The sequence below is a fragment of the Ascidia mentula genome, chromosome 1, assembly GCF_947561715.1.
Source record: "Ascidia mentula chromosome 1, kaAscMent1.1, whole genome shotgun sequence".
NCBI classification, from domain to species: domain Eukaryota; kingdom Metazoa; phylum Chordata; class Ascidiacea; order Phlebobranchia; family Ascidiidae; genus Ascidia; species Ascidia mentula.
Window position 1 is genome coordinate 8,931,256 of NC_138566.1, and position 13,498 is coordinate 8,944,753.

Consider the following 13,498-nt stretch of genomic DNA (forward strand, 5'->3'; position numbering starts at 1 on the left):
CAAACTTGGCGCAATATCAGCATTAGGGGCATTAGCGCAGAAAATATCATTCAAGCTTTCGGGAATCGGGGCGTGGCCACTTATCGTTTCGACCCTTCCACACGTTCATGCTTTGGGTAAATCGTGTACGTGCCAAAATTCAATCATTTTATCCAGCCTCTGTTTATTCTCTACTATGACCGATAATTTTTCATAAAACTCAAAAATTGTTGCCTTCTCGCGATTTTTTGCCATGATGTCCGAAGTATCCCCGACCACGTGACGACATAGAAATTCTTAAACTATGGCCGTATTTTTAAAGGTTACACAAAATCATCATTGTCCTATCCAAGAATACATATTTGATTATGCAATCAACCCAAAATTACTGCATTTTGATTAACTGTGACAGATATATAACCTTCCACATACAAATTGAAAAACTTGGTTTCACTGATAAATTGACTTTTTCGATTATAACTTTTTAAGCAGATATGATTTAATTCCAAAGTTCCTGTTAACGTTTGATGGAGACATAAAGCTTTTGTTATTTTGGTGTCGCTTGGCACGAATTCCATCTTTAAGGGTGGAAATTACCATGCACAGTGGTAAGACATTTTTAAATAAAGATGGTTGTTTCCGTCATTCTATATGCTGCGTGGCCAAATGTACTCTAGGCCCTAGGGAATGAAATCCTCGTGGGACCGGGTTTGATTGATAATCTGTGCTACAATAGAAACGAATAGCATTTTTATTTGTGCATTAGTTTATATGCATTAGTTTATATGCATTAGTTTATGAAGCGCATTAGTTTATTAAGCGATAAAATGCACCAGTTTATGATGCGATTATTTTCTGAAGCAATAAAATGCATTAGTTTATGAAGCGATGTATTCGTCCTGTTAAAGCGGCAATATACAACGCAAAAATGCATTATTCTTTATATATTTCCAAACGTAGATGCAAAGACAAAAAGCGGCAGCGTGCAATTCCGTTTGGCGCCAATAAAATTCGCCTCCCGTCGCGCATCGTGACAGACATGCCGTTACTCTCAATTTTTTTCCTTTATTGGAGCGCGCAACTTCAAACGTGAGGAATGCCGTGGCTGCGAAACCTGTGAACCTTATGATCGAACGTGATGAAGTTTGCTTTGCTGGAAGCATCCAGTTTTGGGGGCATTATGAGGATTTTATGACAGTTCCAGGTCTTGTTGAATAGTTCGCTATTTGTTTAAACTTGGTGTTGGGCTTAAAAGTTTTCAAACGGGGAGTAGAAACTTTATAAACAGATGTTTTTTTCAGGTATACTTTGAGCCTTTTAAGGTAACATATAGCAGCCTATAAGCTCTATAGCATTGTAATTATGTGCAATTCAGTTGTTGTTTGTTTTGTGTTTAAAGTATGAAAGCCACATTTGTGTTTAAAATAAAAAATTGTAGTTCGTATTTGTAGCATTGTTCCTTCAGCATATTATGGATATTCCTTGTCCTTTGCCTGACTGCCCAGTCAAAGCCAAAAAAAGACTGTTGCTGCATCATCTTCGTCATGGACATGCGACCTATTATGCATATACCTGTAAGTTGGAACCTTGTCACTATACTTACTCTAGTATTCGTAGTTATGAGAAACATTTGCAAAGAGATCACTCAGATGCATTATCTGTACGGTATGTACAAAGATGTTGCGGGGCCATGGACTGTGATTTTGAAAGTGAAAGTCAGGAAGAAGATGATGTTTCTTCTGATGTCACTGACCTTGAAATTCAAAAAAATGGATTTATGGACACACCAAAAATGAGTTGCATTTATTTAGTATGTTTTAAAGATTTGAAACAAGTTGTGCGCTGTGAAAAGCGTGACCTATATGAAAAAATTGCTGCCGAATTTAACATAGAAAAACCAATGAGGTTGTTACAGTGGAATAATGACTTTGATGAATGGATTGATGTAAGGGATTTGGAAAATCTACCAAACAAAACAAGGTTAACTATCAAACTTACAGGTAACCAAAAATTAAAGTATTTGTTTGGTGGTAGTTATATTTTGTGTTTGCTTTTTAGATGAATCTCCCTGCAGTTTGACACATGATGGAACTTCTAAAGAGCCTCATTCTTTAACCAAGAGTATGTTGTTTATTTTAGATAAGATACGCTAGAGATTTTTAAATATTTTACATTTGTTCTACTTGTTAGTTATTCGGAAGTGATAAGTAAAATTTTTTGTGTCATTTATGATTTAAATGTAGGTGCAACGAGTCCAAGTTCAGAGTCCACTTTGCCCCTTGACTCTGATTCTCTAACTGCAGAAGACATATCATGTGATTCAAGTTCACCCAACACCAGTAATATAGTGCCAACAGTGCCTCCTCTTAAAATATGTAAGTACTTATTTAGTAGTTTTGTTATCAATACACAGTGTGAAATACAGTGTTATGTTCTGTTTTTAGCTGAACCGATGTCTTTAATATCCAGTAGAGTTCGGAATAATAAAAGCTGGATAATTGATTATCATTTGCCAAAGGTTCCAGTTCCCGTTATGTTAGGCATTGAGGCTTGCAAGGGAAACTTAGCAAATCTTACTTCTTCAACCAGAAGGGGAATAAACCAATGGTTGTTTAATGATATAAGTTCAAATACATTGTACGTAAGCACACATATCGCATGTTTTTCCCTTATCTGATGAGTTTGTGCAACATTTAGGTACCCATCATCACTGGAATACAACACTGTAATAATTACACTGCTGAGAGAATTTCCTTTTTTAGCTGACAAAAACGAACAAAACAAGATGGTAAGTGTTCCAATTTACAGTGTGTTACATGGCCTGTAAATTAGTTGATCATCCAGCAGCTTCTTGCCCATTTTGTTTATCAGGGTGGCTAAACTTTGATACTGTTTATTGTAGGGAACATGGTTAAATGGCATACGTCAAAAATTCAGGGATGCACGTCGATCCATGTGTCATGTGCCCGAAGTCATGGCAATGAAGAAAAAGTATGGAAGCAAAACCCAACGCCCACCAGTAATAGAGACACAAATTACACCTGCAAAACGACTGCTTGTTAAGGCAGAGGTGCGTGTTTATTTAAAAAATAATATAATATAATAAGACCAGTGGCGGATCTAGAAATAATATGAGGGGGGTGTTCGGTTTCGGTACCTAGTTAATGAAGCCGTTAGATGCGGTTAATTTTTTTTCATTTACCATGCAAATTCCGCTTTAAAAAACAGGTAGCGCAATTACGTAGTTAAGCCAAATATCGAACAACTTCCTCGAAACACAAGACTTTTAACTGCTTTTGTGCATGTGCACATGTCCAAAAACAAACCCTATATTACGTAACCATGGGCGTGTCCAGAGTGGGGGGGGGGGGGGGGGGTTGAGGGGTCCTGACCCCCCCTTTTGTGAAATATATTTGTTTGTTTTTATAGCTAAACAAACGTAACTGTATTTTTTTGTCAAAATCTCGGTGAAAACCAGAAAGTTTCTTTAATCTTTACCTAAAAACTGCATCGCGCCTTGCACTGCATTGTTACGGAACACTTGCTTTTGTTACGAAACAAGTGTCATTTTTCGTCAAGGACGAAATGCATTTTTTAATGGCAACGATGTTGCAATGGCAAGCGGTTTTCTTGTGTGGAAAGTCAATTAGTTTAGTTGTTGAACACGTTGCCAATAATACGCTTGTTGAAAAATACTGTTAGCTCACGCAAATGTGCAAGGAGGAATATGAGACCACCGCATGAGAATAGTTTTTATTTGTATGTTTTCTTGAAAAACTAAGCCCACATTTAATTCCTTTTAGGTAACACATGTATTTAAACCTTTCTTTCAAAGTCGTGGTAATAAAACTACGGAGCAAGCACTACCGCCAAAACTCGCATACGCAATTGCGTAAGCTGGGAAGCCACCGTTTATGTGACGATTCACTCCAATACGTTTGTTTCATAAGCACTCATCGCCCCATGAATGCAGCGCGCGCGACCGAGAAACAAAGAAACAGCGGAGACGAACTCTTGACCTTAGTGTTCGTTCCTGCGCAGCGGGAAATTAACCGCACTTTCACACCCCACAAAACAATGTGCCAAAATGCCGAGGGGAGTGTTCTGACACCAAAACACCCCCTCCTCCCCCCTTAGATCCGCCACTAAATAAGACTATGTTTGTATGCAGAATGTTGCAGAAGATATACACAGTATCGCTGCACACGTTAAAGCAATGGTACAGGAGTGCAACAGAAATGTGAAAAACATGCAACTTATTCGGGATCGCATGCGAAGAACATTTCTACACAGACAAGATGAATGCAAAAATGGTTCAATGACAACTATTGCCATAATGGAAAAATATCCAGCATACCAGTTTCCCGTTGTGGTACGTATTACACATTACACTGTTCAGTATTTAACCACCATCTTTTATATCACCTAACTAATTGTACATAGACTGGGCTAATTTAGTCTTGTTTGTGTTTAGGGTTTTCTGTTTTGTTTTTGAAATGCATTTCAGGATTATAAAAATAAAACTTTGATTTTAGATATTTGACGAGGCACAAAGATTGTTTAAAAAGGATCTCCAAAAAGAATTAGAAAGTGCCAGTCATTCCATTTTGCCCAAAATTAAGAAAGCATTGGAGCCAAAATTGAAATCAGTGCCAGATGCATTGCTTCAGCTTTTAAAAGGAAATGGTAAGTGAATAAGCTTCTAAATCAGTTAACCTGACGTGTGTAAATCTAGGATGTCAAATTGTTTTATTTTATTTTGTTTAACCTGATCATTTACTTTCAGAAGTGCTGTGTTGTATATCGCTGCTTTTTAACAACAAGTTGAATATGATCATTCAATATTCTCACCATCAGGTATGTAAGTGTTTTTGTGCCTTTATTGCAGTTCATTTCGTTACATTCGACAAAGCATCGCATCGCGGTAAAGTTGGCTGAAAGACATAGGAGTGAAAGTGCGGCCGATTTTTATAAGACTGACAGCCCGAAAGCACGCGTCGGCCGCGAGCTTTGATCTTTTCCCAGGGGTCAGGGAGAGGTTCCGTCATGCTGTGCGCCTAGGCGTCGATTTTGTAACGTTTTGTAAAATATTTGGGGTGACCTTTTTTAGATTTAGAAATACGCAATAACTATTTCGTCAGCCGTTGCGCGACTGAACATGTTGAAATGCGGCTGTTCCGTCCGTGAGTGTGAAAAATGCGCCATGCCTGGAAAACGTCTTTACACATTTTTGCTTGTCATTTTCGCGATTGAAATGCGGCAGATACGTCAACAACCACTGGACAGTTAGTATACAAAGATTTGCTATGACGTAACAATGCCGATTCTTAACATTATGCTGCAATAACTGCTACACTTGCGATTGTGACGGTAAATTGAAACTAGCCAAGGCGTATTGTGACGTATGTGTTGTTTTATGACAATATTTTTTGTTGCAAACGAAAACCAGGGGTGACAATACATACTTTGTCACCCCTGTTTTTTGGGAAGGGGTATGTCAATTTTTTTTTTTAATTTTTATTTTGTTTGCTTCTAGGAAGACAATGTGACAACGCCTTATCCTTGCATTTTGGCGACCGAGCATGCCGGCCCATCTGTATATGTGCAAAACCGTTGGTTCTGCAATTGCGCAACGTATGATGATGCACTCCTCGTACTTATTACATCGTATTGGATATTCGACATACAGTTTCCAAAAGCCCTTACGTGCGCACTGCAGCTGTTGTCGCACATTCTTAAAATTTCAGAAAAAATTGTCAACTCGACAGTACAAAAGTTCGTTAACTCGCTTTAAAGTCGACTCTCGCTTGTTCGTTTCTTATTTCTTTCGTGGTTCCGTTCTGCTTGTTCTGTTTATGCGCATTTTCTTTTAAATAAACGTGAAAGGCAAGCAATTCGCCGAGTGCAAATATTAGACAAGGCATTCGCCATGTTACACCAATGAACGTGAAAAACGTTAAGGATGGAAATTACCATCATTGATTTTTCCATCCTTAGGGTCCCCATATACCATGGTAGCATGGAAAAAAACATCCAATCGTGGACCACCTAGGGACTGGACGAATTCCACCTTCTGGGTAATTTAGCGATTTACAGTCAGGGTCGCAGCGAAGTAAAACGTTACGATTGCATATTCACCTGCCTTACAATCCGTGCCGTTCATCTGGAGGTTGCCCACAGTCTGTTTATAAAAAATCAATGCCCAACGATTCGTTTATAGCTGCCCTTCGTCGTTTCATTGGGAGACGCGGAGTACCAAAACATATCTTCAGCGACACTGGCACAAATTTTGTTGTTGCAAGCACGGAACCAGCTTCAAATCTCTGAATTTCTGCTTCAGAAACAGACGTCGTGGTCATTCAACCTTCCTGCTGCAAGCCACATAGGTGGCGTTTTGGAACGCATGATTCGTTCTGTTCGTCGAATTATGTCCTCGCTCGCTGGTTCCCGGGTGATGTCTGATGAAGTCCTGGAGACCTTGTTTGTGAAAGCTGAATCCATAATCAACTCAAGACCCCTTGTTCCGGTGACATAGGGACGAAGAACCGCTGACCCCGAACCATCTCCTGCTGATGAGACGATCCCCCAACCTGCCTCAGACGATTGCAGAGAAAAATGATTGCTATGACGGCGTTGGCGTTAGGTACAGTTTCTCTCTGACCATTTCTGGAAGAGGTTCGTGTGAAGAATACCTGCCGGCTGTCACTGCTCGTCCAAAGTGGCATGATTCTCATCGCAAGTTTAGAAAGAATGATGTCGTCCTACTTGTGTGCGAGTGTAAGTGCCGTTCGAAATGGTCGATCGGTCGATCGGTCGAATCAATGAGACGTACCCCGATGAAAATGGAAAAATTTGCACGGTGGGGAGTGTTACAACGCCACTTGTATGCTGTGAGTGTGTTTTCTATGTTGTGATTGTTTGACGTCATCTCAATGTGCCGTTGTGCGTCACACGAACATTTGTCTTAGTGGAACACTGCTGCCTGCCACTGCTGTATGTAGACTTGTTTTTTCTACCAGTTCTGCTGACCTATTGTAAATTTATGTTGTATTTGAATAGCATATTGCATAAGGATAATTTAAGTGCCATTGTTTTCCGCTTACTGGTTGATCTGAAGCCTCACGAAATTTGTGACTCTGGTGCTATAATAATTCGGTAAGCACAATTCGCTTATTTTTCTGTGTTTGCTTTTTGGTCGCTAATTCTTCAACTGTTTGTGTAGAAACCGCAGCTCCTTTGTTCGTTTTCACGGAAGTGGGTTGCGCGTTACGCGACTATTGTAGTAATTCCCCTGTTGCACTGTCCGGGCGCAAGATGTCACTCCCACCCGCATGCTGTGCTACGTTTACGGACCATAACGCTTCCCAGTAATATGTTTCCCACCTCCATGGTCATTCAGCCATAGACGCCTTGTGACGTAACAATGTGAACATGAACACAAAATCGTTGTTACGTCACACAAACCGTTGTCCATGTAGAACCCTGGTACCTGCCAGTGCTGTTGTGGTCTAAGTTTTGCCTTAGTCAGTTGTCGTGTACTGCTTTATGAAACTAACCTTTATGTTCTTTTTGAATTAAGACAATTTAAGGCAAGTTTAACTGCAAGTTGTCATCTGCTGCGTGATAGATTTAAAAAAAAACGATATTTTGTGATTCTGGTCCCAAAATAGTTCGATCAGGAGAATTTGTGTATTTAATTTCTCTGTGTATTTGGTCACAAATTCTACACCTGTTTGTGTTAAAACCGCAGCGACTTCGGAAGAAAGTTGATCTGTTCCTTTTGACCGGATTGGCTTGCGCGTTACGGACCATATCCCTGCTGGTTGCACTGTCCTGGCGCAAGGAGTTACGCCTGCCCCGCTGCCAAGGGCAGTGCAACATTAAAAATTTGTCGGATTTTACTGTATGCCTGTGAAGTATGTGTTGCGGCTGTAGCTGAACTGTAAATCAGTTAATGTGAAACGATGCTTTTCGACCTGCTTGTATTTGGAAACCGTTCTCTGTTTTTTTTTCGAAAGCAAAGGCAACCTTCTCTATATGATTTCTATGAAGATTTGAAAATTTTACACGTTGTTGCAAAACAATAATACACATGTTGGAGTAATACACCACAATAGACATACACGATACACTTATTGCTTGGAAGTTTGGAACTGTGTGGTATTTTAATGTTGTGAAACGTTTTGAGTCTAAAACGGGACAGCCATGTGCATTAGGTATGGTGGGTTTTTTGTATACATTAAAATAACGAATTGCCTTGTTCAATGGCTGAATTAACGACAGAATTAAGTTACACCACGTGCACTGTGCAGTGTTTGTAAAGATTTTTATTTCTCATTTTAGTTCCAAAGCAGTTCCGGTGGAGAAGCTTCTTGCCATTGGATTTATTTCCACTGGTGGTGGACTTTTGTTTGGATACGATATGGGCATCATATCAGGAGCATTACACCAACTTGAAGTGCATTTTGACTTAAACTGCACCCAACAAGAATTGGTTGTTAGCTTTTTGCTGCTCGGCGCTTTTGTTGGATCTTTGCTAGGTGGTTACCTCATAGACAAATTTGGAAGAAAGCCATCAATCATATTTGCATCCATCCTGTTTATTGTCGGAGCAGTTACTCTTGCAGCTTGTCAAACATACAGTGTTCTGCTTTTTGGGAGACTGATCTTAGGTTTTGCAATGGCTTTGTCTGCTGTGTCAGAATGTGTATATGTATCAGAGGTATCTCCGTCTAACATAAGAGGCCAACTTGTGTCACTCAACGAGTTAGGAATAACAGTTGGAATTTTAATTTCCTATTTTACTGGACTTGCTTTTGCTCCGGTTTTAGACGGATGGAGGTACATGTTTGGTCTCTCATCAGTTGTTGCAATAATAGTGATGGCAGTTATGTTGTTTTTGCCTAAAAGTCCCCGCTTTCTTCTCCTACAACAGAAACGCATAGAAGCAAAAGCTGCATTAACACAGCTCAGAAAGCACACCACAAGTGCTAGTAGAGCAGATGAATTAGTTTCAATGGAGAAAAACCTTAATGCAGACCATACATCCTGTATTTCTCTGTTTTGTAACACACGCTTGGTTTTTCCAATTGTTATTGGTGCTGGATTAATTGTGTTTCAGCAAAGCACTGGTGAACCAAATATTCTGTTTTATGCATCCACCATCTTGAAACAACTTGGCTTTCAAAGTGATGTTGCAGCTGGATTGGGATCTGTTGCACTTGGAGTATCAAAAGTACTATCCACCATACTTTGCCTTTTGTTTATCGACCGCTGGGGCAGAAAAAAATTCTTACTTGCTGGTTGTATTACCATTGCAGTGGCTGTCTTTGGAATAACTATTATTGCAAGTACAACAAATATTGCTGGACAAACTGTATGCGCCTCTGCAAACGTCACAAGCAATTCCAATGGTACCATTGGCAATTTTACCGGACAGCCTCTTGAATATAATACTCAAGCGAAATGGTTATCTTTGGTACTGTTGGTGATTGTTGTTGCAGCGTACTCCTGCAGCTTTGGCCCAGTAACATGGATAATGCTGGGAGAGATTTTTCCTACATCTTTACGTGGCAGATTATTTGCCCTGGTTACAAGCCTCAACTGGGCCATGAACCTTATAATATCATCAACATTTTTGGAATTTGCTAAATCTGGTGTTGGTCTCACAGCACCCTTTGCTGCTAGCGGCATTTTTGGTGTAATAGCAACTGCTTTTATCTATTTTGTTGTGCCAGAGACCAAGGGTAAAACCCTTGAGGAAGTGCAATCAATAATGAATGATGGAATATGTACATTTGTACAAAGCAAGTGTTCTTGTTATCACAAACAGACTGAAGCCTTACTGCCATTAGTTGAAACTACTACCTGAACCTTTGTTTTGAGCATATTTAAAAACACTGTGCAAATGTATTACTTAATATACACAAAATTCACACTTTATGATATTGCATTATCACTTGACATTTTAAAAATGTATATACCAGTTAAAATGATACTTTGGTTTGCTGATAAAATAGAAGGTATGGTGACCTTGAAATAAAATTACCAAAGTCACCATTAAGTGCCTTATTGACACAATCCTCACTTAATACACGAACATCTTCATCGTCGAACCTGAGCCATTTATCTTCTGAAATTTTATCTGAAAAGGAAAAAAAACTTTTTTTTAAATCTTGTTAAAATCTTACAACATGAATAATGTTATTTTACGTACCACTTTTTTCTCTATATCTGACATATGACAAGTAATGACCACCAGTTAGTGCTGCTCCACTGTGAATTACTATAGCAAACAATGTGTAGTTTGTGTTTTGATTGCAATTAACAGTGCACCATTCTCGTAAATCAATAGTTTGTGGTATTTTAAATGAACTGGTTATTTTTGAGACCTGCAAATTTATTGTAGTTACTACATATAATAAAATGAAGTTGCAATGAACAAACTTACAGTTGTTTCACTGCCATTGCAGTCCAGAGCATTTGAAAATTGCTTGAGATGAAAGGTCGCGATAGGTGGAAGTTGTTTAAACTTTGTGCATTGCCCACCTTCTGTTAACCTGCAATGAAAAAAAAATAGTTATATTTGCTCAGTTGCAGAAACAAATCCATTAGCATGTGCATACAAAATACCCAATTTGGTTGTTATTTTATGATTACCAATATTAGTTGGCAGTACCTTAAACACGAGTTGCAAAAATATTTGTTATCGCCATCCAACAGTTCCTGTGCTGTGTATTTGGTCAATGCCCATGACAGACTGCCACTAGTTTCCTTTACCATATACATAGCAAAGTTAAAGAAAATATTGGTTAATATTAAGGTACAGAAGGAAACACACATTTATTGCTTTTGTTCTGATACAATCTTGTGTGCTGGGCTTTACAGGAAGACTGATGTCCTGCATAATATCAAAAAAAATTATTACCAACCACAGTAGAAACAGATCATAAAGCTGGAAATTTTTATGTCCAAAAATGTATATTTACCTTGATATTATCAAAAAACATACCTGAAAAGATTCCAATCTTTCAACTTGATTTTCACATTCCAAACACTTGATGGTAGTTATGGAATGTCCGTAAAAGAGCTGTTTGATAGACTTATCCTTATTTGACATGTGACCACTATTAATAATTTGGCTCAAGTTATTGATTTGCAAGTGGTTGTTTTTCTTTGGTTGATTTTTTGAAGTATTTGTCTGGATTCTGTATTGCCTTTTGATAAATTTATTTCTAAATTTAATCAACTTTTGGTATCCAGAAACTGATTTCTTGGGGTATTTGCCCATTGCAAAGCCTGTGTCAGTCCTAAGGTTTTTAGAAGGTGGTTCATCTGTATCTTTTGTATAATTTGTGCCCAAGCAAATATTTTCTTTGTTTTCTTGTAAATGGTGATCACTGCTCGAAACCCTTTTCCTTTTTAATCGTTTTAGACAACTCGTTGACACTATAGAAGTTGATAATGACTCTGGTACTTTTGGGAAATCTTTGCAAGAATTCTTCACTGCAGCCTGCTTCAGGTTACTTGCAGCAGTTGAGCTTTGTGAGGAGAAATTTTGTTTTATCACCAAAGTATTACGCAACTTGTGACCGCCAAACACCTTGACACGTTTTTGCTTTTTCCTAGCATCAACCTAAACATTCAAATAAAAGTAAACTTTTGCAAGCTTTGCAAATAACAAAACAATTTGACTAACTTCTGGTGCTAAATCTAAAGATGGGGGATAGTCGCAAGCACTCAGTATACAATGAAGGCATTCCTGTGCATCTTGTTGTGTGTGTGCTTCGAACAAAGGATATCCAGTGCTAAACCACAACTATATGATAAATAAGTTTATGGTTGCACATCAAAATGACTTACCAAAAATACTGAAAAAATTTGCTTGGGCGAACGTATCTCAAAGCTTCAGTAAATTCCAAATCTTTATTTTTATCTGTATTGCTTTCCAATATTTTTAAGATTTTACTTTTTGCTGTAAACATTTCACCATACAACAAATCCAGTTCTGCACCAAAACACAGCATAAATGGTTTCAGTGCTTCAATAGAAGTTTACAATATACAGCAAAATATATTACAAATATATCAATAACAGTTAGCCTACCTTTAACAATATTAAAATTATTTGTTAATCTCTCTTCTGGAATGCTTGTTGTTTCTGCTTCACATTGAAGTATTTTTTTTAATTCCTTTAATCTGTCAAGGAATCCAGGGCAATATAACAATACCTGGGAAGGCAAAATTAGGAATAAAATTTGAGAGGGTCTAAATGAAATGAATACGTCAGAACAGGAAAGTAAGCCTAATTTAAAATTTAGGTTCCCACCTGCAAAATACTGTTTAAATAACAAGAGTTTCCTATATTCTGAAGCCCGACAAACGGTATCAAAGGACCAGTTTTTTCATGGTCGATTTCCATTTCAAAGCAGTCCATCCAGCCATCGGCACCCAATTCCAAATTAAATTCAAGATGCTTTGGAAAAGGCGGGAAATATAGGTCACGTGATGGTTCCCAGAACCGCGAAGCTGGCACTAGAATAAAGAAAAGGTTTACTAATTTAAATCCCCTTTTGTACCATTATGTATCTGAAAAAGTGCACTTGTTTGCAAGAAACTTGCTTAATTAAGTTTGCTTCGTTTTACATCAATTTTGTTTGTTGGCAGTTATTTTCCGAAACCATGATTTTCGCATCAATGAATTTTTAACGAAAGATATGCATGTAAAATTCGATAAATTAGGGAAAAATAAAACACAAGATATCAATTAGCAACAGTTGGTCTAAAGACCTTAAGATGATAATGCACATGACTGCCGTAATAACTGGTACATACAGATAGTGACCAGAAAGGTTATAGGCTTTTATGTCGGCAGACAAACTATACAGCCAAATCATTAAAAACTCTATATTGAATATACCAACGCCATAACTTTTATCGACTACAGCCCGCGTTGACCGTAGTTATGCCATCTGGTCAATCCCTAACTAAAAATCGTGCAAGGACGTCATCCCTATGAAGCAAAGAAAAAGAAACTAAAAAATGCAGGCACTCATGAGGTGGCCTAGCTTGCATAAATCACCGTGTAATGCACCTGCATCGGGAAAACTTTGGACCGCTTGATTAAGGCATGTAGACGTACCTGGCATAAATGTGATGACATGTAACACGCAGTAAAAAACAGAAATCGAAACTACCGTTTCGGCGACAGAAACACATATTGTGATTAAACGAAGAAAAAACAATACCAGTCCAATAATAGCCTACAAAACAAACTTTACAGCATGCAGTTTGTCATTGCCCTAAGTTGATCCGACTTCCGGACTGTGTGATTTTGACAGTCTACCATCTCTTAAAACCCAACATCAAGAAAGTCTCAGTCCGACATCATGCTGGCTGAAGGTCTCGTCGCCGATGGTCAAGCAGTTCATGAAGCAAGTTCGATCTGAGACTAGACCAAGATTTGGACTAATCTGTTAGAGTCGCAAACATATAAGAAGATATCAAAGATGACACAGTAA

At 38.3% G+C, this 13,498-nt stretch overlaps 3 protein-coding genes across 3 annotated transcripts; 2 read left to right on the plus strand and 1 right to left on the minus strand.

The window, feature by feature from the left end:
- The first annotated feature begins 1,756 nt into the window (after positions 1-1,756).
- On the plus strand, positions 1,757-5,773 carry LOC145911059 (sterile alpha motif domain-containing protein 3-like). The gene is made up of 10 exons (XM_082998304.1): positions 1,757-1,979; positions 2,038-2,100; positions 2,223-2,354; positions 2,424-2,616; positions 2,677-2,767; positions 2,882-3,049; positions 4,151-4,351; positions 4,515-4,665; positions 4,766-4,836; positions 5,516-5,773. Exons 1-10 carry the CDS (start codon positions 1,757-1,759, stop codon positions 5,771-5,773), a joined length of 1,551 nt encoding a protein of 516 aa, XP_082854430.1.
- A 2,284-nt stretch (positions 5,774-8,057) lies between these two features.
- On the plus strand, positions 8,058-9,850 carry LOC145894030 (solute carrier family 2, facilitated glucose transporter member 10-like). Its single transcript, XM_082982469.1, has 2 exons — positions 8,058-8,195; positions 8,323-9,850. Exons 1-2 carry the CDS (start codon positions 8,185-8,187, stop codon positions 9,848-9,850), a joined length of 1,539 nt encoding a protein of 512 aa, XP_082838595.1. The 5' UTR covers positions 8,058-8,184.
- A 115-nt stretch (positions 9,851-9,965) lies between these two features.
- LOC145894021 (ubiquitin carboxyl-terminal hydrolase 1-like) lies at positions 9,966-12,440 on the minus strand. The gene is made up of 10 exons (XM_082982458.1): positions 12,307-12,440; positions 12,085-12,208; positions 11,842-11,986; positions 11,678-11,786; positions 10,991-11,614; positions 10,820-10,879; positions 10,658-10,752; positions 10,430-10,538; positions 10,196-10,370; positions 9,966-10,123 (listed from the first exon to the last, which is right to left on the minus strand). Exons 1-10 carry the CDS (start codon positions 12,412-12,414, stop codon positions 9,966-9,968), a joined length of 1,707 nt encoding a protein of 568 aa, XP_082838584.1. The 5' UTR covers positions 12,415-12,440.
- Positions 12,441-13,498: the final 1,058 nt, after the last annotated feature.